At 48.4% G+C, this 25,746-nt stretch overlaps 2 protein-coding genes across 9 annotated transcripts; one reads left to right on the top strand and one right to left on the bottom strand.

Moving 5' to 3' along the window:
* Positions 1–18: 18 nt before the first annotated feature.
* On the top strand, positions 19–24,147 carry ercc1 (excision repair cross-complementation group 1). 7 transcript variants are annotated; one of them, XR_008726064.1, is made up of 6 exons: positions 19–160; positions 16,940–17,071; positions 17,356–17,430; positions 17,747–17,846; positions 22,650–22,721; positions 23,764–24,147. XR_008726064.1 is itself a non-coding variant. In XM_055660915.1 (5 exons), the coding sequence occupies exons 1-5, from the start codon at positions 144–146 to the stop codon at positions 23,809–23,811; spliced, it is 312 nt and encodes a 103-aa protein (XP_055516890.1). In that variant the 5' UTR covers positions 47–143; the 3' UTR covers positions 23,812–24,147. The 7 variants fall into 7 exon arrangements, 4 of the variants coding, with proteins under 4 accessions (XP_055516890.1, XP_055516888.1, XP_055516889.1 ...); XR_008726062.1 differs by having other exon boundaries at positions 20–160; positions 16,940–17,039; XR_008726063.1 differs by lacking the exon at positions 19–160 and adding an exon at positions 6,020–7,176 and having other exon boundaries at positions 16,940–17,039.
* Positions 18,400–22,115, bottom strand: LOC129712457 (G-protein coupled receptor family C group 5 member C-like). Of its 2 annotated transcripts, XM_055660909.1 has the most exons (5): positions 22,012–22,115; positions 20,183–21,110; positions 19,877–19,965; positions 19,579–19,626; positions 18,400–18,774 (listed from the first exon to the last, which is right to left on the bottom strand). In XM_055660909.1, exons 2-4 carry the CDS (start codon positions 21,096–21,098, stop codon positions 19,585–19,587), a joined length of 1,047 nt encoding a protein of 348 aa, XP_055516884.1. In that variant the 5' UTR covers positions 21,099–21,110; positions 22,012–22,115; the 3' UTR covers positions 18,400–18,774; positions 19,579–19,584. The 2 variants fall into 2 exon arrangements, with proteins under 2 accessions (XP_055516884.1, XP_055516885.1); XM_055660910.1 differs by lacking the exon at positions 18,400–18,774 and having other exon boundaries at positions 19,493–19,626.
* Positions 24,148–25,746: the final 1,599 nt, after the last annotated feature.

The following is a 25,746-nucleotide window of genomic DNA, read 5'->3' as shown; positions in this document are numbered from 1 at the left end:
GCCGCTCACCTCAACCTAAAGAGCGGATCGTTGGCCGTGACCCTCCACCTCCATGGGTTGACGTCTTTGTCCCCGCCCCTGGGGTGACGTTTGCGACCCCCCTCCACCCCGGACGCTGACGTCAGTGAGACGGCGGCGCCGCCATGACGGGGGGGAGGAGGTGAGTTGAACAATAATGTGATAATCGGTGTATAAATAATCACACAGTGTCATATCATCACAGATATAGTCACAGTGTTGTATCATCAATGAGATAATTGTGAGGGGAGGAGGTTTCATCACTAACGTGATAAACTGTTATATAGACACACACATTACTACATCAATAATCACTCACAGTTACTTTGTTACACGACTGAGATCATCACACAGTTACACACGGTGGTATCATGTTGGGAGGGGATGATTTGAGTTCATCAATAATTACAACTAAACTGGATAAAATACTCAGATACATAGACACATAGAAAATAGGTGCAGGAGTAGGCCATTCGGCCTTTCGAGCCTACACCGCCATTCAATATGATCATGGCTGATCATCCAACTCAGTATCCCGTACCTGCTTCTCTCCATACCCCCTGATCTCTTTAGCCACAAGGGCCACATCTAACTCCCTCTTAAATATAGGGAGGTTTCACGGCAGTCGGGTCACGATCCATGACCCGTACAGTTGCTAGGCTACTCCAAATGGATTACACGCGATGTATTGCAGGTAGGCACTTGCCATTGTTTCCAGCGTAGCGGGCCCGTTAAAACCTGCTGAAATTGTCAATTTTTGCGCTGTAAATAATTATGGAATTCGGGATAAGCGTGAGAGACATTTAGCATACTTCAGAATTCCAAAAGTGAGGAGAAATGACGGTAGATAGAAACGAGAGCTGAAGGGACAACAACAGCCAGAGTGCTTGGCGAACATTGGCCGTTTGCTCACTGCATTTCATCAACTAAGGCATTATTTGTGTTTTTTCTTAATTCCTTTGGCATCTAAAAAGTTTCAGAAGTGATAAATCTGGCTGTAATTTTTTTAAATCGCCCATGGTTCTCATGGGTTTTTACATACAAAATGAAAACGCATCTGAAGAAAAATTTACAGCCAGATTTATCACTTCTGAGAATTTTTAGATACCAAAGGAATCAAGAAAAAACACAAATAATGCCTTACTTGATGAAATGCAGTGAGCAAACGCGATAATTCCCAATATTTTCGATGTTTACCAAGCACTTTAGCTGCTGTAGTCCCTTCAGTTCTCGCTTCTCTATACCTTCATTTCGCATCACTTTTGGAATTCTGGTTAGGTACATTTCTCTCACACTTATCCCGACCCACAATTTTTTTCAGCGCAAAAATTCAACATTTTGGCGGTTTTTAACAGGTAGGAAAGTACGCGTTTCTAGAATTAATAACATATATCGGAAGTGATGGATGTCTTCCAGTTGGATTTAGCGGCTCCGTGCGTCGAGCCCTATGACCCAGTGACCTTCCGTGCAACCCCCCTATAGCCATTGAACTGGCCTCAACTACCTTCTGTGACAGAGAGTTCCAGAGATTCACCACTCACCAATACTCTGCTATATCAATGATATCACACAGAGATAATGAGGAGGTGATTCAATTATCATTGTGTTATATAATCACAGTGACACTGATATCAATCACTGACAGATACACACAGATTATCACAGTTACACACGGTGGTATCATGACGGGTGGAGTTCATCAATAATGTGAGGTTATCCACTGGTGGCAAGAACAGGAAGGCAGCTTATTCTCTGAATGGTGTTTAAGAAGGAACTGCAGATGCTGGAAAATCGAAGGTACACAAAAATACTGGAGAAACTCAGCGGGTGCAGCAGCATCTATGGAGCGAAGGAAATGGGCAACGTTTCGGGCCAAAACCTTTCTTCAGTCTGAAAAAGGGTTTCGGCCCGAAACGTTGCGTATTTCCTTCGCTCCATAGATGCTGCTACACCAGCTGAGTTTCTCCAGCATTTTGTGTACTTATTATCTGAATGGTGTCAGGTTAAGAAAAGGGACAGTACAACGAGACCTGGGTGTCCTTGTACATCAGTCACTGAAGGTACGCATGCAGGTACAGCAGGCAGTGAAGAAAGCTAATGAATGGTATGTTGGCCTTCTTAACGAGAGGAGTTGAGTATAGGATCAAAGAGGTCCTTCTGCAGTTGTACGTGGCCCTGGATAGACCACACCTGGAATATTCTGTGCAGTTTTGGTCTTCTATTTTGCAGAAGAGCATTCTTGCTATTGGGGAAGTGCAGTGTAGGTTCACAAGGTTAATTCCCAGGATGGCAGGGCTGTCATATGATGAACAAATGGAGCAACTGGGCTAGAATTCACTGGAATTAGGAAGGATGAGAGGATATCTGAAAGAAACATATAAAATTATTAAGGGATTGGATATGCTAGATGCTGGAAGAATGTTCCCGATGTTCGGGGAGTCCAGAACCAGGGGCCACAGTTTAAGAATAAGGGATAGACCATTTAGGACTGAGATGAGGATAAACTTCACACAGAGAGTTGTGAGTCTGTGCAATTCTCTGCCTCAGAAGGCAATGGAGGCCGATTCACTGGATACATTTATAAGAAAGTTAGATCGAGCTCTTATGGCGTGGGGAATCAAGGGATATGGGGAGAAGGCAGGGACGGGGTACTGATTGTGGATGATCAGTCACGATCGCAGTGAATGGTGGTACTGGCTTGAAGGGGGGAATGGCCTGCTCCTGCACGTATTATTTATGTGTCTATGTAGCCGTGTTATATAATCACACAGAAAGATAATGGTGGATAAATCAATCATGGATCACAAACAGTTACGCTGTGTAAATCACTCACAGACAGACACACCCAGTTACACTGAGAGAGAGAGAGAGAGAGAGAGTTACTCTGTGTTATATAATCGCTCACAGATACACACACAGGTACACTGCGTAAATCATTCACAGATAAACACACCCACACACAGCTACACTGCGTAAATCACTCACAGATACACACACACGGTTACACTGAGTGAGAGAGAGAGAGAGAGAGTTACATGGTGTTATTTAATCACACAGACACACACAAATCATCACAGAGTTATACTGGTTAAAGATGGTTACACTGTATAAAACACTCACAGATACACACAGAGATACTGTACGGCGTCAATGATCACACACATCACACTGAGATAATGGGGAGGGGAGGAGTTGAGATCATCAATAATGTGTTAATGATGGATAAACTGTATAAAACACTGATTACAGCATCAATAATCACTCACACATACACACACTGAGATAATGGGGAAGAGAGGAGTTCATCATCACTGTGTTATATAAACTGTTATATACTCTACCACACTACTGTGAAAATGTGTATAAATCACTGTCAGCCACACACAGATCATCACAGTTACACATGGTGATACCATGACGAGGAGGAGAGGAGATCAGCATCACTGATAATGGTGGATAAAACAATCACAGATACACCAAGATACTTTACGACATCAATGATCATAGAAACATAGAAAATAGGTGCAGGAGGAGTCCATTTGGCCCTTCGACCCAGCACCGCCATTCATTATAATAATAATAATAATAATACATTTTATTTATGGGCGCCTTTCAAGAGTCTCAAGGACACCTTACAAAAAATTAGCAGGTAGAGGAAAAACATATAAGGGGAAAGAAATAATTAGTAGACATGACTAGTACACAAAGTAGAGACAGAATTCAATTCAAAACACAATTAATGCACAGATGAAAAGGGTGGGGGACGTGGGGCTAAGGATAGGCAGAGGTGAAGAGATGGGTCTTGAGGCGGGACTGGAAGATGGTGAGGGACACGGAATTGCGGATCAGTTGGGGGAGGGAGTTCCAGAGCCTGGGAGCTGCCCTGGAGAAGGCTCTGTCCCCAAAACTGCGGAGGTTGGACTTGTGGATGGAGAGGAGACCGGCTGATGAGGGACCGTGAGGGTTGGTAGGGGGAGAGGAGGTCAGTGAGATATGGGGGGGCCAGATGGTGGAGGGTTTTGTAGGTGAGGACCAGGATTTTGTAGGTGATCCGGTGGGAGATGGGAAGCCAGTGAAGTTGTTTGAGGACTGGAGTGATGTGATGCCAGGATTTGGTGTGGGTGATGAGTCGGGCGGCTGCGTTCTGGACCAGTTGGAGTTGGTTGATGTAGGTGGAGCTGATGCCAAGGAGAAGTGAGTTGCAATAGTCCAGTCGGGAGGAGATGAAGGCATGGATGAGTCTTACAGTAGCGGGAGGTGTGAGAGGGTCTGAGTTTGGCGATGTTGCGGAGATGAAAGAAGGAGGTTTTAATGACATGGCGGATGTGAGGCTCAAGGTAGAGGGTGGAACCAAAGATCACGCCAAGGTTGCGGGCCTGGGGAGATGGGGAGACAGTGGTGCCGTCGATGGTGAGAGTGGGGTTATTGATCATGGCTATGATCATGGCTGATCGTCCCCAATCAATAACCCTTGCCTGCCTTCTCCCCATATTCTTTGATTCCACCAGCCCCTAGAGCTCTATCTAACTCTCTCTTAAATCCATCCAGTGATTTGGCCTCCACTGCCCTCTGTGGCAGGGAATTCCACAAATTTACAACTCTCTGGGTGAAAACGGTTTTTTTCTCACCTCAGTCCTAAATGGCCTCCCCTTTATTCTAAGACTGGCCCCCGGTTCTGGACTCGCCCAACATTGGGAACATTTACCTGCATCTAGCCTGTCCAGTCCTTTTCTAATTTTATATGTTTCTATACGATACCCCTTCATCCTTCTAAACTCCAGTGAATACAAGCCTAGTCTTTTCAATCTTTCCTCATATGACACAAGGATTTGAGTATAGGAGCAGGGAGGTTCTACTGCAGTTGTACGGGGTCTTGGTGAGACCACACCTGGAGTATTACGTACAGTTTTGGTCTCCAAATCTGAGGAAGGACATTATTGCCGTAGAGGGAGTGCAGAGAAGGTTCACCAGACTAATTCCTGGGATGTCAGGACTGTCATATGAAGAAAGACTGGATAGACTCGGCTTGTACTCGCTAGAATTTAGGAGATTGAGGGGGGATCTTATAGAAAATTACGGGGTCTTAAGGGGTTGGACAGGCTAGATGCAGGAAGATTGTTCCTGATGTTGGGGAAGTCCAAGACAAGGCGTCACAGCTTAAGGATAGAGGGGAAATCCTTTAGGAGCGAGATGAGAAAAATATTTTTCACACAGAGAGTGGTGAATCTCTGGAACTTTCTGCCACAGAAGGTGGTTGAGGCCAGTTCATTGGTTATATTTAAGAGGGAGTTAAATGTGGCCCTTGTGGCTAAAGGGATCAGGGGGTATGGAGAGAAGGCAGGTATGGAATACTGAGTTGGATGATCAGCCATGATCATTTGAATGGCGGTGCAGGCTCGAAGGACCGAATGGCCTACTCCTGTACCTATTTTCTATGTTTCTATTTTCTATGACAGTCCCACCATCCGAGGGATCAATCTCGTGAACCTACGCTGCACTGCCTCAATCACAAGGATGTCCTTCCTCAAATTAGGAGACCAAAACTGTACACAATGCTCCAGAAAAAGAGAAGAGGTCCTGAAAGAAGAATTTAGGGAGTTAGGTAGAGGGTTAAGGAGAAGGACTGCAAAGGTAACAATCTCAGGATTACTGCCTGTGCCACTCGACAGTGAGAGTAGGAATAGAGCGCGGTGGAGAATAAATGCGTGGATGAGGGACTGGTGCAGTGGGTATGGATTCATGTTTCTGGATCATTGGGACCTGTTTTGGGGAAGGTGCGACCTGTACAGAAAGGACGGGTTGCACTTGAACTCGAGGGGGACCAATATCCTGGCGGGGAGATTTGCAAAGACTACTGGGGAGACTTTAAACTAGTATGGTTGGGGGGAGGTACTCGAATTGGGAAAGCTCTAGCAGTCAGTGTGTGAGGCAGGAGGCAGAGAATGGTAGCACTATGACCCAAAACGTAGAGGAGAGACAATAAATAGAGAATAAGAGAGGGTGGGTTTCTTAAATGTGTATATTTTAATGTTAGGAGCATTGTAAGAAAGGTGGATGAACTTAGAGCCTCGATTGACACCTGGAAGTATGATGTTGTGGCGATCAGTGAAATATGGTTGCAGGAGGGCTGTGATTGGAAACTAAATATTCCAGGATTTCGTTGCTTCAGGTGTGATAGAATTGGAGGGGCAAGAGGTGGAGGTGTTGCATTGCTTATCAGGGAAGATATTACATCAGTGCTTTGGCAGGATAGATTAGAGGGCTCGTTTAGGGAGGCTATTTGGCTGGAACTGAGAAATGGGAAAGGGGTAGCAACACTTATAGGGGTGCATTATAGACCGCCAAATGGGGAGCGAGAATTGGAAGAGCAAATATGTAAGGAGATTGCAGATATTATTAGTAAGCACAAGGTAGTGATTGTGGGAGATTTCAATTTTCCACACATAGACTGGGAAACACATTCTGTAAATGGGCTGGATGGGTTGGAGTTTGTAAAATGTGTGCAGGATAGTTTTTTGCAGCAATACATAGAAGTACCTACTAGAGAAGGGGCGGTGCTGGACCTCCTGTTAGGAAATGAGACGGGTCAGGTAGCAGAGGTATGCGTTGGGGAACAGTTCGGGACCAGTGATCACAATACCATTAGTTTCAATATAATTATGGAGAGGGTCAGAACTGGACCTAGGGTATTAGATTTTTGATTGGAGAAAAGCTAACTTTGAGGAGATGCAAAAGGATTTATAAGGAGGAAATTGGGACAGTTTGTTTTATGGGAAAGATGTGGAAGAGAAATGGGGGACATTTAAAGGTGAAATTTTAAGAGGACAGAATCTTTATGTCCCTGTTCGGTTGAAAGGAAATAGTAAAAATTGGAAAGAGCCATGGTTTTCAAGGGAAATTGGACACTTGGTTTGGAAAAAGAGAGAGATCGACAATAAATATAGGCAGCATGGAGTAAATGAGGTGCTTGAGGAGTATAAAGAATGATAAACAGGGTCTAATTAGGAACAGTCAAAATGGATTTGTGCCAGGAAGGTCATGTTTGACTAATCTTCTTCAATTTTTTGAAGATGTTACTCGGGAAATTGATGAGGGTAAAGCAGTGGATGCTGTATATATGGACTTCAGTAAGGCCTTTGACAAGGTTCCTCACGGAAGGTTGGTTAAGAAGGTTCAATTGTTGGGTATTAATCTTCTTCTTTCGTGTGGCATGCACAGCTTAAAAGGACAACTTGTTCTATTTGATCTTCTGTTTGTGCACGTCTAGTTGATTGCATTAGTCGAAACTGGGCGGACCACGTGAAGGTTGCAATCTTCCACCCCTGGGTATTAATGGTGGAGTAGCAAGATGGATTCAACAGTGGCTGAATGGGAGATGCCAGAGAGTAATGGTGGATGGTTGTTTGTCAGGTTGGAGGCCAGTGACTAGTGGGGTGCCACAGGGATCTGTGTTGGGTCCACTGTTGTTTGTCATGTACATCAATGATCTGGATGATGGTGTGGTAAATTGGATTAGTAAGTATGCAGATGATACTAAGGTAGGTGGGGTTGTGGATAATGATGTAGATTTTCAAAGTCTCCAGAGAGATTTATGCCAGTTGGAAGAGTGGGCTGAAAGATGGCAGATGGAGTTTAATGCTGATAAGTGTGAGGTGCTACATCTTGGCAGGACAAATCAAAATAGGATGTACATGGTAAATGGTAGGGAATTGAAGAATGCAGGTGAACAGAGGGATCTGGGAATAACTGTGCACAGTTCCCTGAAAGTGGAATCTCATGTAGATAGGGTGGTAAAGAAAGCTTTTGGTGTGCTGGCCTTTATAAATCAGAGCATTGAGTATAGAAGTTGGGATGTAATGTTAAAATTGTACAAGGCATTGGTGAGGTTAATTCTGGAGTATGGTGTACAATTTTGGTTGCCTAATTATAGGAAGGATGTCAACAAAATAGAGAGAGTACAGAGGAGATTTACTAGAATGTTGCCTGGGTTTCAGCAACTAAGTTACAGAGAAAGGTTGAACAAGTTAGGGCTTTATTCTTTGGAGCGCAGAAGGTTAAGGGGGGACTTGATAGAGGTCTTTAAAATGATGAGAGGGATAGACAGAGTTGACGTGGATAAGCTTTTCCCACTGAGAGGAGGGAAGATGCAAACAAGGGGACATGACTTGAGAATTAAGGGACAGAAATTTAGGGGTAACATGAGGGGGAACTTCTTTACTCAGAGAGTGGTGGCTGTGTGGAATGAGCTTCCAGTGAAGGTGGTGGAGGCAGGTTTGTTTTTTATCATTTAAAAATAATTTGGATAGTTATATGGACGGGAAAGGAATGGAGGGTTATGGTCTGAACGCAGGTATATGGGACTAGGGGAGAATACGTGTTCGGCATGGACTAGAAGGGTCGAGATGGCCTGTTTCCGTGCTGTAATATGGTTATATGGTTATATGTGATCTCACCAGAGCCCTATACAACTGCAGAAGAACTTCTCTACTCCTATAGGAATAGGGGACGATCAGCCTTGATTACAATGAATGGCGGTGCTGGCTCGAAGGGCAACCTCCTCCTGCACCTATTTTCTATGTTTCTATACTGAAATCCTTGTTATGAAAGTCAGCATTCCATCAGCTTTCTTCACTGCCTTCTGTACCTGTTGGCCAACCTTCAGTGACCGGTGTACAAGGACACCCAGGTCTCGCTGTACCTTCCCCTTACCTAACCTAACCCCATTGAGATAATAATCTGCCCCCTTGTTTTTGCCACCAAAGTGGATAACCTCACATCATATATCATCTATATTATACTGCATCTGCCCACTCACTCAACCTGTCCAGGTCACCCTGCAACCTCCTAACATCCTCTTCACACTGCCACACAGCTTTGTGTCATCCGCAAACTTGCTAGTGTTGCTCCTAATTCCCTCTCCAAATCATCAATATATATGATAAACAGTTGCGGTCCCAACACCAAGACTTGCGGCACTCCACTCGCCACTGCCTGCCATTCTGAAAAGGACCCGTTCACTCCTACTCACACAGATCACACTGAGATAATAGAGGGTTGGAGGTGAATTTATCACTGAGTTACACTGTGCTGGTTAATCGCTCGTAGATCACACCAAGATTATTACACTCCCATCATCAATGGTGATCACAGAGAGAGTTCCACTGTGTTCTATAATCTACACACAGATACACTGAGATAACTGGGGAGGTGATGAGATCATCATCACTGACCATACGCTTACACTGTGTATAAAACACTCACAATTTATTAGATAATCAATATAAAACACTTAAAGATGGTTAATGAGGAGGTGAGTTTATCATCAATGATAACACACTTACAATGTGTATAACGCACTCATAGTTTACTAGTTAAACACAGTTATACTTAGATAATGGTGAGGAGGGGGTGAGCATCATCAATGATCATACATTGTGATGTGTATAAAACACTCACAGATCACACGGAGATCGCTTACACATACACTGAGATAGAAACATAGAAAATAGGTGCAAGAGGAGGCCATTCGGCCCTTCGGCCCTTCATTGTGATCATGGCTGATCGTCCCCTATCAATAACCCGTGCCTGCCTTCTACCCATATCCTTTGACTCCACTAGCCCCAAGAGCTCTATCTAACTCTCTCTTAAATCCATCCAGTGATTTGGCCTCCACTGCCCTCTGTGGCAGGGAATTCCATAAATTCACAACTCTCTGGGTGAAAACGTTTTTTCTCACCTCAGTCTTAAATGATCTCCCCTTTATTCTAAGACTGTGGCCCTGGTTCTGGAGTCGCCCAACATTGGGAACATTTTTCCTGCATCTAGCTTGTCCAGTCCTTTTATAATTTTATATGTTTCTATAAGATTGGGGTTGGACAGACTAGATGCAGGAAGATTGTTCCCGATGTTGGGGAAGTCCAGGACAAGGGGTCACAGCTTAAGGATAAGGGGGAAATCCTTTAAAACCGAGATGAGAAGAACTTTTTTCAGACAGAGAGTGGTGAATCTCTGAAACTCTCTGCCACAGAGGGTAGTTGAGGCCAGTTCATTGGCCATATTTAAGAGGGAGTTAGATGTGGCCCTTCTGGCTAAGGGGATCAGGGGGTATGGAGAGAAGGCAGGTACGGGATACAGAGTTGGATGATCAGCCATGATCATATTGAATGGCGGTGCAGGCTCGAAGGGCCGAATGGCCTACTCCTGCACCTAATTTCTATGTTCTATGTCTATGTTTCTAAGATATCCCCTCATCCTTCTAAACGCCAGTGAATACAAGCCTTGTCTTTTCAATCTTTCCTCATATGACAGTCCCGCCATCACAGGGATCAATCTCGTGAACCTACAATATATTTATATTATAGTATATGGACACGTTGATCTGTTTTGTAGTAAATGCCTACTATGTTCTGTGTGCTGAAGCAAAGCAAGAATTTCATTGTCCTATCAGGGACACATGACAATAGATTCCCTTGAACTTGAACTCAATCACAAAGATGTCTTTCCTCAAATTAGGAGACCAAAACTGAACACAATATTCCAGCCCTATACAACTGCATAAGAACCTCTTTACTCCTATACTGAAATCCTCTTGTCATGAAGGCCAACATTCCATTTGCTTTCTTCATTGCCTGCTGCACCTGCATGCCAACTTTCAGTGACGCCCAGGTCTCGCTGCACCTCCGCCTTACCTAACCTAACCCCATTGAGATAATAATCTGCCCCCGTACGTCTCAGCGTATGACGGTGCCGCCATCCCGGGAATTAACCTGGTGAACCTACGCTGCACAGGTACACTGAGATAATGGTGAGGGGAGGTGAAATCATCAATGGTCACACTGTGATAATGTTGGATAAACAAGTATAAAACACCCACAGAGTTACACGGAGGTACACCAAGATAATGGGGAGGGGAGGGGAGGTGAATCATCAATGATCACACACAGATAATTATGGTTAAACTGATATAAATCACTCCTTGTTTACTACATAGTTACTCTGTTACACTGAGATTAACCACACAATGATGGTTAAACTGATGATTCCATGATCTTATGAAGCTTCTCCCTCCCTACCTCTCTCCATCTCTCTCCCTCCCTCTCCCTCTCCCTGCTCTCCCCCCCCCCCATCTCACTTTCCCTCTCCCCCCCCCTCCCTTTCTCTCTCTCCCCACCTTTCCCTTTCCCTCTCTTCCCCTCTCTCCCTCTCCCTTTCTTAATCCCCCTTTCTCCCTCTCCCCCTCACTTTCTCCCCCCCTCTCTCTCCCCCAGAGGCAGGGAGGGGGAGGAGGAGAGGATGGGGCATTGCAGGGCTCGAAATTAACGGTTGCCCGGGTGCCATTGACCACTCAAAGCGCCGCCGGGCAGCCTAAACACCGAGTCATTTTGCCCGGCTTGGCAACCAGATACTGGTTTGTACCGAAGATAGACACAAAAAACTGCAGTAACTCTGTGGGTCAGGCAGCTTCTCAGGAGAAAAGGAACGCAACATTTTGTATCGGCGGTGATGGCTGTATTGCGTGGGAAAGATACTAGATGCGGGGTGATGAAGGGGCGAAGCGAATGACGGGCCCCGAACAGCGACAGCGGCTCCATCACTTCCTCCTCCCGCCCGCCCTGATAAGGGCCGCTGCTTGCAAATCCGCTAACGGCCCACTTTCAAAACAAACCCTCCCGCTTGCCGAGACCGGGAGGAGGGAGGGAGGGGGAGGCCTCGGCGTGCAGGAGGGTTTGTTTTGAAAGCGGTTATCGCCGTTAGCGGGTTTGCAAGCAGCGGCCGTGATCGGGAGGAGATGGAGCCGCGGTTGCGGTCCCTGTGCGGGGCCCGTCATTCGCTCCAACACTTCTGAAGCAGCTGCACCATAGATCTTTTAGGATCTTTGAGCTGCACCGCTTGGCCCGCACCTTGCTGTTGGCTGGCGGAGGAGGGAGGCGGTGGCGTCGAGTTCCCAACGGCCAAGGCAGCAAGGGGATGTTGTCCGAGGAGCGCTGACCTTCCTTACTCCCCACCTCGCCGCCCCATTCTCTCTCTCTCTCTTGTACGCCCCCTCTACCCCACCCCTCCCCCATCCTGGGACCTCTCCTCTATGTCCCGCACTGATCCCCATTCCCGCCTCTATTCAGTCCTCACTGACATCCCCTGTGCTCCCCTCCCCATCTCCCCCTCCCCATCCTGCGCTGATCACCCTATCCATCTCACATTGACTCCTGCCACCCCCCCTCCCAATTCACCCTGTACTTACCCTTTTCCCATCCATCCTGCACTTCTCTTCCATCCATCCCGTACTAACCCACCCTCCATTTACCCTGCACCTTCCCCTCATTCATCCTGTAGTGAACACCTATTCATCCTGCACAGACCCTCCCGATCCACACTGTACTGACCCCTCCCCCATTCATCCTGCGCTGATCTCCACCCCCCCCCCCCCCATTCAACATCACTGACATCCCCCGTGCTCTCCTCTCACAATTCTACCTACTCCAACCAACACGTACTAATTCACCTGCCTCAATCCATCCATTCTGGACCGACTGCCTTCTAACCACCGCCCCCACCCCCGCCATCTATCCACCCCGCACTGACTCGTACATACCCCCCTCCCTGACCCTATTGTCCTGGAAATGTCTTCAGAGCGAACATTGACTATGTTTGATAACGGAATGCAATCAAATATGTTTTAATTCCCAATATTATTATTTGTTTTAATCCATAAAGATGGATTAATTATATTGTGAACACGTGAAACATTCAAACCGCAGTATTCGATTGTCACTGCTACCGTTGACACGTTATTACAGAATTCATTTTAATGGCAAATCAATGCTCTTAATATGGAATATCAGTACTGTAGTTATTTAATGAGCACCATTCACAACTATACGTACGCATATATGTTACCATGGTCCAGGATTTATTGACACGGGTTGATCATACGCTGAATAATTTAACCACATTTTTGTTTGGAAGTGGAAAGAACTAATAGAAATTGCATTAATTGCAATGTGTAAAAAGATATACTGTCTTATAATTTTGCTGCATGTCATTGTGGGATATATCATGTCTTGATTGGTAAATGTTTAGTTTGTGACTTTATTTGAAGCAGAAATAATATGTGAATGCTTCATTGAGTATAATTCCGACTGGTAACTACGCACTTCGTCCGAGCACATTATCGCACACGTCATGCAAGCCATCTTAAATGACCACCTAAACTGTCATTTGGAAACCTAAAAAGCTGCCAAGGTTGCCCGGCTGGCAACAGGGGAAAAAGGTTAAGCGAGAGCCCTGGCGTTGAAGAGGGAGAGGGAGAGGGCTAGAGAGGGAGGGAGGAACTTGGTGGGCCAGTTTCTGTACTCTCTCCCTCTCTCCCTCCTCTCTCCCTCCCTCCCTTTTGAAACTTTCTCACTCATTCAATCCCTCCCTCTCTCCCTCCATTTCCCCCTCCCTCTCAAACTTTCCAAAACGTTCTCAAATTCTCTCACTCATTCCTTCAATCCTTCCCTCCCTCTCTTCCTCTGCCCACCCACACCCTCTCCCCCTCTCCCTCTCCTATCTCAGGGGGTGTGTGTGGGGGCAGGGTGTGTGTGGGTGAGGGGGGGTGTGTGTGGGGGAGAGTGTGTGTGGCTGGGTGTGTGGGGGGGAGGGGGGGGTGTGTGTGGGGGAGAGTGTGTGTGGGGGAGGGGGGTGTGTGTTGGCAGGGGGTGTGGGGGGGAGGGCAGCAAGCTTTGTGGAGCCGGAGAGAGGGGGTGTGGCCGGAGAGGGGGGTGTGGACGGGGTGGGTTGTGGGGAAGGGGATGCGTGGGTGGGATGTGGGAGGTGTATGGAGGGAGGAGGGGTATGAGAGGTCAGAGAAAAGACGGTTGGGGAGAGGGGGCACAGGCACGTGCCTTCAGGGTATGCAGTGACTAATATCTCCCCCTCCCTCTCTCACACCCACCCTTCTCTTACCCCCCCACCCTCTCTCTCCCCTCGCACCCCCCTCCCTCCCCCTCTCTTTCCCCCCCCTCTCTCCCCCCCCTCTCTCTCCCCCCCCTCTCTCCCCCCCCTCTCTTCCCCCTCTCTCCCCCCTCTCGCCCCCCCATCTCAACCCCCCGCTCTCTCGTCCCTCCCTCTCTCTCACGCCCCCTCTCACGGCCCCCCTCTCTCCCCCCCACCTCTCCCTCCCTTCCTGACTACTATTATAAAAAGGTAATTATTAAGATATAAATAGTAAACATTTCCAATTCATTTCCTAAATTCAGTAATTATTATTAAATGGTTATTATTTTAACAATTGATCTTAGGTAAGCATAATTCACCCGTGCCTTTCAATAGAATACAATACAATTTATTTGTTGTCATTTGAACCCAGAGGTTCAAACAAAATTTGGTTTCTGCAGCCATACAAAAAAGAAGAAGTACCAAGACACAACACAATTTACACAAACATCCATCACAGTGAATAATAATAATAATAATAATACATTTTATGTATGGGCGCCTTTCAAAAGTCTCAAGGACATCTTACAGAATTTAACAAGAGTAAAAAACATATAATTGGAGTAAAATAAATAATAAAGACATCATCAGTACACAAATTAAAGACAGAATTCGATCCAGAGACAAAAAAATCAAAAACACATTGTGAAGAGAGAGCAGCGGCAGCTAAACCGTGCCAGCATCCACTCTCCCTTCCGACAGCCATCTTGGACGTAAACTAAAATAATCACTTACACACAAAAATCATCCCCCCTCAATGGTTACCACTGTGGGGGAAGGCACAATGTCCAGTCCCCATCCCCAGTTCTCCCAAAGTCAGGCCTATTGAGGCCTCCGCTATAGCCTCTACGGAGGACCGATATTCCTGGCCGTTCTCGCCTTGTGCTGTTGTCCCGGCGTCGGGAGAATCCTCTCAGCGGCTGGGCCACCTGGAACGTGCCGGTTTGGAGCTCCCAGGCTCCCGATGTTGAAGTCGGCGCCGCCCGCTCCACTCCGCAGACCCGCAGCCCGGAGGTGTGGAACTCGGCGGTCACAGCTCACCGGAGCTCCAGCGTGTTGATCCAGCGCGGCGACCCAGGCAAGGCATCGCCCGCTCCGCTCCGCGATAGCGCTCCAGCGCTGTGCCGCCTCCGAAGCCGAGATGCTGGGCAGTCTCCGCCAGCAAACGGCGCTCCACGCCCGCTGGTAGGCCACGAGGACGGGTTGACGGGGCAGCCTGGAGAAAAAGCTGCCTCACTGACCAGGTAGGGACCTAGAAATATAGTTACCCTTTCCCCCCATATTAAAAAGTCCATTTCCCCCACAAACAAGACACAGGACACACCAGGACTACAAAAAAAAGTGAATTAAACGGACGGCTGCTGGTTAGCAGCCATTCCCCAAGATGGCTCCTCCTCACTGTGATGGAAGTGAGGAGGAGCCATCCCCTGCAGTCCTCATTCTCCTCCCGATGTCAGAGTCAAAGCCCCTGGCGTGCACTAATAACTCCCGCGGCCATTTAAAGCCGCGCCGGGCGATGCAAGGCTGCGCTCCGGGTCTTGGTGTTGGAGCCCCCGGCAGGCGCTAACAAGTCCCGCGGCCATTCAAAGTCGCGCCGGGCGATACAAGGCCCCGCTTCAGGTGATCCTCAACCCCGCAACTCGGGCGGGAGAAGTCGCCGTTGCGGAAGCCCCAAAAAGCGGTCTCCCAGCAGGGACCCGCGGGCTCCAGGTGTTACTGTCCACCAGACCTGCGTTGGAGCCTCCGAATCTCTGGGGTTGGGCTGCAGCAGCTCGCCACCACAGCTCCTCCTGCTCCGAACTCGGCCAGCTCCGCGATGGTAAGTATGTCCGCAGGCTCCGCGACTGGAGCCCCAGGTCGATCTGGTTGGAGGCCGCTCCACGGTTGCTCGGCCCCAACGACAACGGAGACCCGACAGTGAAAAGGTCAGGTTCTCCGCGCAGGGGAAAGATTTTTTAAGTTTACCCCCCACCCCCTGTCCCCCACACACATACTCAGTTTAAAAAATAAATAAAAACTACATTCAAACAAGACAAAAAAAAATGTACAATGTTCAACTCACTTGCCGTGGACGCTGCTTCAAGCCTTCACTAGCAACGGGCAATAAAGGTAGCTCAAATTCTGCCTTGGCACCATGGCCTGGGTGCAAGGTGCTGCGCATGCCCACAGGAAAGGACACCAATTTGCGCATGAACGATTTTTAAGATGATTTAAAAGTGGACTGACTGCCTAGTGCCTACCCTGAGTAATTACTCACAGCACGCGCCTGCGGGGGGTATCACGGGGGAAGGAGGCAGGAGCCAGCGGGGAAGGGGCTGGAGTGGACGGTGCAATGAAGACTCCCAGCGGGCGCTGGTCGCTGGACGTTCTCCGCCGGGATCAGAATCTCCACTCTCCCGCGCCGACATCTTCCGGCCCCTCCGAAAATTGTGTCCGGTTGGAAACCTCCGCTGGCCATCCTCAGCTCCAGTAGAGACACGATGGCACAGGAAGGAGCAAGACCGTCCTGCAGAGTGACAGGAGAAAACACCAATCCACACGGTGCTGACTGGCAGCAGAGATCCATCTGCGCACACCCGATTTTTAAGATTTTTAAACCTGTCTAACTTTCACATTAGACCACCGATTGGAACAAAACGTGGAGCACTCACAGCACATGAGAATAGTGAGTAAGCTGACAAAAAATCTTAGCGTTATCGTGTACCGTGTGTGCGCAAATAGAAAGACCGCGCAAACTGGAAGATAACAAGATCAGAGCTTTAGTTATGTATAGATAGATATTCTTTCCGCTGACTGGATAACATGCAACAAAAAATCTTTTCACTGTACCTCGATACATGTAACAATAAACTAAACACCCCCTCTCTCTCCCCTCTCTCTCTACCCCCTCTCTCCCCCCCCCCCCCCCCCCCCCACCTCCCCTCTCCCCCTCTCTCTCTTCCTACAGTCTCCGATAACATTGTCTACACCCTGATTACGTTCATCGAAGCCTTGGAAATCGAGGAAAGGATTTTGCTCTAAGAATACTTCTGGATCAAGTGGATACGGTGAGGAGGGGAAGGGGATGGAGGGGGAGGGAGTGAGTATGAGAAATGTTGATAAAGTTTTCGAAAGCTTGAGGGTGGGAGGGAATTAGTGTGGAAAGTTTTAGAAAGTTGTGGAAAGTTTGAGAAAATAGGGAGGGAGGGGGAGAGAGGGCGAGAGGGGGAATGAGAGGGGATAGAGTGGAGAGAGTGGGGGAGAGAGGGAGAGTGTTAGGGGAGAGAGAGAGATGGGGAGAGACTTAGGGGAGAAAGGTGAGGGGAGAGAGTGTGTAACTGATTTGATTTAAATGACACCCAATCCCAACGTTTATTTCTCCAGAAACACTTACGACGTCCTCAACGATTTGGCTCGAATTTGTATCCTAGCAGATTGCACATTGATTCTAGCTTGGAGGTACATTCCTTCCCTACCTCCCTCTCTCCCTCCATCCCTCTCTCCCTCTGTATCTCCCTCCCTCCCTCCCTCTCCTCTCTATCCCTCTCCCTCCCTCTCCATCTCCATCTCTCCCTTTCTCTCCCTCTCATCTCTCGAACAACGTTCCAAAACTTTCTCACATTCATTCCTCCCCACCCTCCCTCGATCCCTCCTTTCCTCCCCCTCCCTCAAACTTTCTTGAACTTTCCAAATCATTCTCAAACTTTCTCACACACTCATTCTCTCGCTCCCTCGTTCTGCACCGTTTCATCACACACTCTCGTACCCATTGCAGCTTTGAAGAAACAGCGCGGTACCTGGAAACCTACAAGATGTACGAGAATAAGCCAGCTGATATATTGAAGGAGAAAGTGGAACAGGATTACATATCAAAGGTAATTAATAGTTTTGGTTAATTATTGTCACGTGTACAGAGTTACAGTGAAACGCTTTCTTGTTGCGTGCGATGCAGTCAACGGAAAGACGATACATTCTCTCTCCCACTCCCTCCCTTACTCCATCTCTCCCTCTCCTTCTTTCTCACTCCCTCCCCTCTCTTTCTCAGTTTAATTTAGTTCATTGTCATGTGTACCAAGGTACAGTGAACTTTTGTTACTCACGTGACAATAAACTAAACTAAACCCCTCTCTCTCCCCGCTCTCTAAACTAACCAAAACTAAACCTCTCTCCCTCTCTCTCCCTCTCCCCAACTCTTTCTAAACTAATACAATAAACAAAACCAAACTTCTCTTTCTCCCCACCTCTCCCCCCCACTCTCTTCCCCTCTCTCCTATCTCTCTCCCCTTCTATCTCTAAACTAAACTTCTCCCCCCACTCTCCCCCCTCTCCCTCCCCTTCTCTCAGGAGATGAGTTTAACTTGGTGGTGTTTAGCACAGACACAGTGGGCCGAAGGGCCTGTTTCTATTCAATACTGTTTGATAATCTCATTTCCCACAATAACGACAAGATTATATTCAGCGTGGATTTGAATACATTTTATTTTTGAAGCTCGTAAAACAAAGATCTCGAGGCGCAGGTACACAGTTGCCTGAAAGTGACGTCACAGATAGATAAGGTCTTTTAGCACATTGGCCTTCTTCAGTCAGAATATTGAGGACAGAAGTTGCGAGGTCATGTTGCAGTTGTACAAGACGTTGGTGAGGCTACATTTAGAGTATTGAAGGGTCTCGACCCGAAAAGTCGCCTATTTCCTTCGTTCCATAGATGCTGCCTCATGCGCTGAGTTTATCCAACATTTTTGTCTACCTTTAGAGTATTGTGTTCAGTTCTGGGCACCGTGTGGTTGGAAAGATGTTGGCAAGCTGGAAAGGATGCGGAGAAGATTTACGAGGTTGTTTACCAGGACTCAAGGGGTCTTTGCGACACGGAGACGTTGGGGCTGGCTAGGACTTCCATTCTTGGACTGCAGGAGGATGAGGGGTGATCTTTTCGAGATGTACAAAGTTATGAGAGGAATAGATTGGGTAGACACACAGGATCTCTTGCCCAGAGTAGGGGAATCGAGGACCAGAGGACTTAGCGTTAAGGTGAACGGGAAAAGATTTAATAGGAACCTGAGGGGTAACTTTTCCACACATAAGGTGGTGAGAATATGGAACGAGCTGCCAGAGGAGGCAGTTGAGGGACGATCACGACACTTGGACAGGTACATGGATAGGACAGGTTTGTAAATGGATAGGACAGGTCTTGTTTTTTGTGCTAAATTGTATGTACGCACTGAGTACGAGCAGCTTTCAGTTTCACTGTACATGTATAGTGACAATAAATGGCATATCTATATCTATATCTAAAGATATGGGTCAAACGTAGGCACGTGGGACTAGTGTAGATGGGACATGTTGGCCGGTGTGTGCAAGTTGGGCCAAAGGGCTTGTTTCTACGTTGTATCACTCTGACACAGTGACTATTAAAAGACGTGTGTGTGTCTGACCCCCAGGAGGAGTGTGTGATGGGACAGGGGACGTGGGGGGGGGGGGGGGGGGGGGGGGGGGGGGAGAGAGACGGAATGAGTGTATAAGTTTGGAGAATGTTTTGGAAAGTCTGAAAGAGAGGAGAGGGGGAGGGATGGAGGAAACAGGGTCCTAAGGTAAAATCTACAGCATTACCGAGACTCAGGTAAAGTGGGTTCGATAAAGTGGATCTTGTCTTCGAATCTGTTGGGGGAAGAGAGGAGAAAGAGTTAGTGTGAGAGAGGGATGGGGAGAGAGGGAGGGAGGGAGAGGGGGGAGGGAGAAAAGGAGAGAGGGATGGTAGGATGGGGAGAGAGGGAGGGAGGGAGAGAAGGAGAGAGGGATAGTAGGATGGGGATAGAGGGAGAGAGCAGGAAAGAAGAGAGGGAGAGGACAGATGGAGAAAGGAGGGCAGGGAGAAAGGAGAGGAGGCGGGGAGGGAGGGGACACTTACAGAGTTTTCGAGAGATTTCTGCTCTGAATCGATCGATTTTGGTTCTAAGTTGAGAGAGACATCGTCGATGGTAGAGTTTATCGGATTCTCTGGTAGGAGAGAGAGAATATTTAATGCGTATCACATCTCCCTCCCTCTCCCTCCTTCCCTACATCCCTCCCTCTATCCCTCTCTGACACCTCCCACCCTGAATCTCCCTCCCTTTCTCCCTCTTCCTCCCTCTCTCTCCCTCTCTCCCACCCTGCCTCACTGCCTCCCTTTCTCTTTCTCCCTCTTCCTCCCCCTCTCCCTCCCTCCCTCACTCACCATCTTCCACCTCCGTGTGGAAGGCCTTGTTGACGGTGTAGACCTCGTTCGGACCTACCTCCCTCTCCCTCTGCCTCTGCCCCCTGGCTCCCTCGATGACCCAGGGGGCGAGACAGAGGCAGAGGAAGACCCATCCCTGGGCGAGGAGGAGGGAGGCGAGGGGGGGGTCATCCCAAGCATCAGGCCTTGCTCCCAGACGTGGCCTTCTCTCTCCGCCGAGATAGGCCCCAAAGCAGGCCGTCCAGACCACTACGGAAGCACAGGCTGAAGAGAAGAGGTAGGCTGCGAGCCTGCGGTCCCGTTTCCCAGGGCAACGTAGGCCCAGGCCTGCCAGAACTAGGCCAAGGAGCAGCAGGCCCATAACATATGCCGAGGCTCCGGTGAAATCAGCCTTGGCGATCGAGCAAGGGCTCTGTCCAGCCTCCCGTTCCAAAGGCCTGGCCCTGACGGTGGATGTTAGGAGCCAGGAGGCCTTTATGACGCACTCCACTGAGAACAGGCCCAGGGCCGCCGCCAGGCAAGCCCCATCGCTCGGTGGGCGGCCGTAGCGAGATTTCCAGGCCAAACTACCAGCCAGGGCCGAAAGACAGCTGAAACACAGGCCGCAGAGGCACCCGAAGAGGATGCGGCGGGCCGAGCAGTTGTTGGGGTGAGGCCTGACCACGAAAGCCAGGCTCAGGCCTACTAGGCCCCAGGCTCCAAAGCCTAGCGAGGCCCGAAGAGCGAACCGGCCCTTCCCGTCTGTTTTTCGGGCCCGTACTTCAATTACGAGCAGGGCAAGCAGCAGGCAGGCCCCGAATAGTAGGCCGAAGGAGGCCAGGGACTCCACAAGAATGCCCCAGGCCTCCTTTAGGCTGCACAGGCCGAAGTAAATCCAGTTCAGGTCTCTCCGACAACCAACTGGAGCGATGGCCATCTTGGATGGAGTCTGGTGGAGAGGAGGGATAGAAAGAGAGAGGGGATTAGAGGGCGTAAACGAGGAAGGGGGAGAGAGAGGGGAGGAGGGGGAAAAGAAGGGATTATAGATTAAATGGCATGAGCAAGGGAGGGAGAGAGAGGGGAGGAGGGAAAGATAGAGGATCAAAGTGTGTAAACGAGGAAGGTGAGAGAGAGGGAGAGAGAGGAGGAAAGAAGTGATTAAAAAGCATAAATGGGGAGGGAGAGAGAGGGTGGAAAAAGAGAGGGTGAGGGGGAAGAGAAGGAGGAGGGAGATAGGGAAGGAATGGATTATAGGGTGTAAATGAGGGAGGAGGAGAGAGGGGAAAGAGGGAGGAAGGAAATAAATGGGAGTAAAGGATTAAATAAGGAAGGGGAAGAGAGGGGAGGGTTAATCAGGAAGGGAGAAGGTGGGGCAGGTTTATAAACCTTTGCAAAGCTAAATTGTCTCCCTCCCCCCATCCCTCTCCTTTAACAGAGAACAGTACTGCACTGGAAAAGGCCCTTCGGCCCACCATCGTGCTGTACACGATGCCAATAACTGATCTCCTCTGCACTTGATCCACATCCCTCCATTCCCTTCAACCCCATCTGCCTCTCCGATACCCTCCCTCATGCTACTAGGATTGGAGTGAGGGAGAGAGAGAGAGAGGGGGAGGGAAAGAGAGTTTAGTTTATTGTCATGTGTACCGAGGTACAGTGAAAAGCTTTTTTGTTGCGTGCTATCAGTCAGCGGAAAGACAATACATGTTTACAATAGAGCCGTCCACAGTGTACAGAAACAGGATAATGTTTAGTTTAGTTTAAAGAGAGAGAGAGAGAGCGAGAGGGGGGAAGAGAGAGAGTGGTGGAAATGAGTGGAGGGTTAGTGAGGAAGTAATCTGTTTACTTACATCTACTCTCTCTCCTTTCTGACTCCCTCTGACTCTGCCACTCTATGACTGACTGAATGAGATGAGATGAGAGGGGAGGGGATGAGAGGATGGGAGGAGGAGAGGGAAAGGGGAGGGGAGGAGATGAGAGGAGGAGGTGGGGAGAGGAGGGGAGGGGAGAGGATGGTTTCAAAACCAGCTATCTAATACCCCTCCCTCTCTCATTCCCTCTCGCTCTCCTCTCCCTCTCTCCCCCCCCCCCCCCCCCCCCCCCTCACCCTCACTCTCCAAATGGGTGAGGGTAGGAGGGGGGGGGGGGGGGGGGGGGGGGGGGGGGGGGGAGAGAGAGGGATGAAATGTATAGGAATTACAGCCTCACTTTCTGAGAAGATTTGCAATAGTCTGTCGCCGGGTATTAAATGTAATTGCTAGTTAATTGGAGAGAAGAGGCGTTGAAGGCAGACTAGAACTAATAGAGGAATTTAAAGTGCCTTAAACAAACAATGATTACATTTCTGTGGTTGAATATTGATCACACACCTAGATTGCACGGCTCGCCAACACTCCCTCTGTGACTGTGACCACACTTTCAGCAACTGTGTACCTGGGCTGTCTATTTGTGTGGCATCTTTTAAATATAACTCTTCCTTTGATTACAGGTAACAGACTGTTTAACTACAGTCAAATCTGTTAACCGAACAGATTGTATAACTTTGATTAGTACGTTTAAGGTAAGTTCTCCATCCCCACTAATTTTCTCTCCCCCCCACAACTCTCTCCCCCCAGCTCTCCCTTCTCTCTCCTCTCTCTATCTCCCCTCTCTCTCTCTCCCCTCTCTGTCCCCCCCCTCTCTCTCCTCTGCCTCTCTCCCCTCCCCCTTCTCTCTCCATCTCCCCCTCTCTCTCCCCCTCCCTCCCCCTCTCTCTCTCCCCTCTCTCTCTCTCTCCCCCTCGCTCTCCTATCTCTCTCTCTCCCCTCTCTCTCTCCCCCCCAAATCTCTCTCCCCCAACTCTCTACCCAACCTCTTGGCCCCCAACTCTCTCCCCTATATTTTAGACATTTGCAGATTTAGTTGAGTCTACGTGACCAAATCTCCCCTTTGTCCTGGACTTGGTCCGCATAAGGTAAGAGGGGGGGGGGAGAGGGGGAGGTGGAGTTAGGGGGAGGGGAGGGGGTAGAGGAAAAGAGAGAGGGGGGAAAAGAGAGGGAGGGGAGGGAGAGAGGGGAGAGAGAGAGAAGGGAATGGGGAGAGAGTGAATGAAAGAGGGGGGAGAGAGAGAGAGGGGGTAGAGAGGTGAGGGGATGAGAGAGATATGGGGGAGAGAGAGGGGTAGTGAGAGGGAGAAAGAAAGGGGAGATGGAGGAGAGTGAGGTGGGAGAGTGAAGGGGAGAGGGAGGGGGGAAGACGGGGCAGGAGAGAGGGAGGAGAGGGAAGGAGGGGCAAGAGAGAAGGTAGAGAGCAGGGGAGAAAGAAGGGGAAGAGGAGAGAGAAAGGTGAAGAGGGGAGAGAGAGGTGAGGGGGTGAGAGAGATGCAGGGGAGAGAGAGGGGGAGAAGGGGAGAGAAAAAGGGAGATGGAGGAGGGGAGAGGAGAGATGGAGGGCGGAGGAAGAGAGAGTGGGCAGGAGGGGAGATAGAGGGAGGAGGAATAGGGGAGAGAGAGGGAGAGAGAATGGGGGCAAGAGGGGAGAGAGAGAGGAGGGTGAGGGGAAGAGAGTGAGAGGGGAGAGAGTTACAGGGCAGGTACTAACACACATCAGCATCACTCCTACAGGCTAGAAGTCTTCAAGCAACTTTTCAGGAACCTTTCCTTCGAAACTGAGCATCAGAATAAGCGAGAGGAAAAATGAAGACAGAGGCTGCATCTCTTCACCTCTCCCTCCCACCCTCCTCTCTCAAACTTTCCAAAACTCTCACACACTCATTCCCTCCCTCCTTCCCTCTCTCCCTCCCTCTTTCCCCCTCCCTGTCGCCCCCCTAACTCCCACTCCCTCCCTCTCCCCCATCCATCTTCCTCTATCCCTCCATCTTTCTACCCCTCCTTCATTCACTCTCTCTCCTTCTCTCCCTCTCACCCACTCAAGAGAGACAATTGTACATTATAACTTTCGCTGTTTTATTTACTGTTCTTCCAAATAAAATAAAAGCATTTTTGATACTTTGTGGAATACTCGATATTTGAAATCTATTCTTCAACCATTTGAGACGAGTTTAGTTTAGAGATACAGCTCGCAACGAGAGACAATATACAATCTTCAGGCCCGTACGAAGCTTTTCAAAAAGGGGGGTGGCATGACAGGATTACAAGAAATTTAATGTGAAATAATGTGCGTGTTAAGCACAGCACGAGTGCGAAGCGTGAAGTCACTCGATGCCGGGGTCCTGGGCCCTGGAAGCTCAGGGGGTTTAGATGTTCTCTGATGCATTATGAGCCTTATTTTGGAGCATTGTTAGAATAAATTTATGACCAATATTTCAGAAATTAACAGAAATCTGTGAGGTAGCTTTTTCACATAAAGAGTGGTGGGTGTATGGAACAAGCTGCCAGAGGAGGTAGTTAAGGCTGGGACTATCCTACTGTTTAAGACATTTGGACACGTACATGGATAGGACAGATTTAGATGGATATGGGCCAAACGCGTGTGAGTGGGACTAGTTTAGAGGGTGGTAAACTATGGAATTCATTGCCACACTCAGCTGTGGAGGTCGTCAATGGACCTTTTTCAGGAGGCGATTGATAGATTCTTGATTAATATGGGTGTCAGAGGTAATGGGGAGAAGGCAGGAAAATGGGTTTGAGAGGGAAAGATAGATAGAGTCATAGAGTGATAGTGTGGAAACAGGCCCTTCAGCCCAGCATGTTCCATCTACACTAGTCCCACTTGCCCACGTTTGATACATATCCCTCCGAACCTGTCCTATCCATGTACCTGTCTAACGGTTTCTTAAATTTTGCGATAGTCCCTGCCTCAACTACCTACTCTGGCAGCTTGTTCCATACACCGACCACCCTTTGTGTGAAAAATATACCCCTCCGATTCCTATCAAATCTTTTGCCCTTCACCTTAAATTTATGTTCTCTGCTCGATTTACCTACTCTGGGCAAAAGACTCAACTGTATCTATTCAAATCATGATTTTATACACCTCTATTAGATCATCCCTCATCCTCCTGTGCTCCATGAAATAGCCCCAGCCTACTCAACCTCTCCCTATAGCGCTGGCCCTCCAGTCCTGACAACATCCTCATAAATCTTCACTGTACCCTTTCCAGTTTGATGACATCTTTCCTATAACATGTTGCCCAGAACTGAATACAATACTCTGAATGCGGCCTCACCAACTTCTTAGGCAACTGCAACATGACCTCCCAACTTCTATACTCAGCCTGACCCACTGAGTTACTCCAGCACTCTGCGAAACGTCACAGAACAGGGCAAGATTAGCAAGTTTGCTGATGATACAGAATTGAGTGGATTTGCAAATAGTGCAGATGGTTGTGAATGATTGCAGCAGGATCTGGATCAATTAGCCAGGTGGGAAGAGGAATGGTTGCATGGTTCCTTGAAGGTCGAGTCGCAGGTATATCAGGTGGTCAAAAAGTATTTTGGCACTTTGGCCTTCATCAGTCAGAGTATTGAGTATAGAAGTTGGGAGGTCATGTTGCAGTTGTATAAGACGCTGGTGAGACCGCATTTAGAATATTGTGTTCAGTTCTGGGCACGTTATAGGAAATATGTCAAATTGAAAAGAGTACA

The sequence above is a fragment of the Leucoraja erinacea genome, chromosome 32, assembly GCF_028641065.1.
Source record: "Leucoraja erinacea ecotype New England chromosome 32, Leri_hhj_1, whole genome shotgun sequence".
Lineage (NCBI taxonomy): Eukaryota > Metazoa > Chordata > Chondrichthyes > Rajiformes > Rajidae > Leucoraja > Leucoraja erinaceus.
Note: the sequence above shows the minus strand (reverse complement) of the source record. Positions and strands in the feature narration are given on the sequence as shown.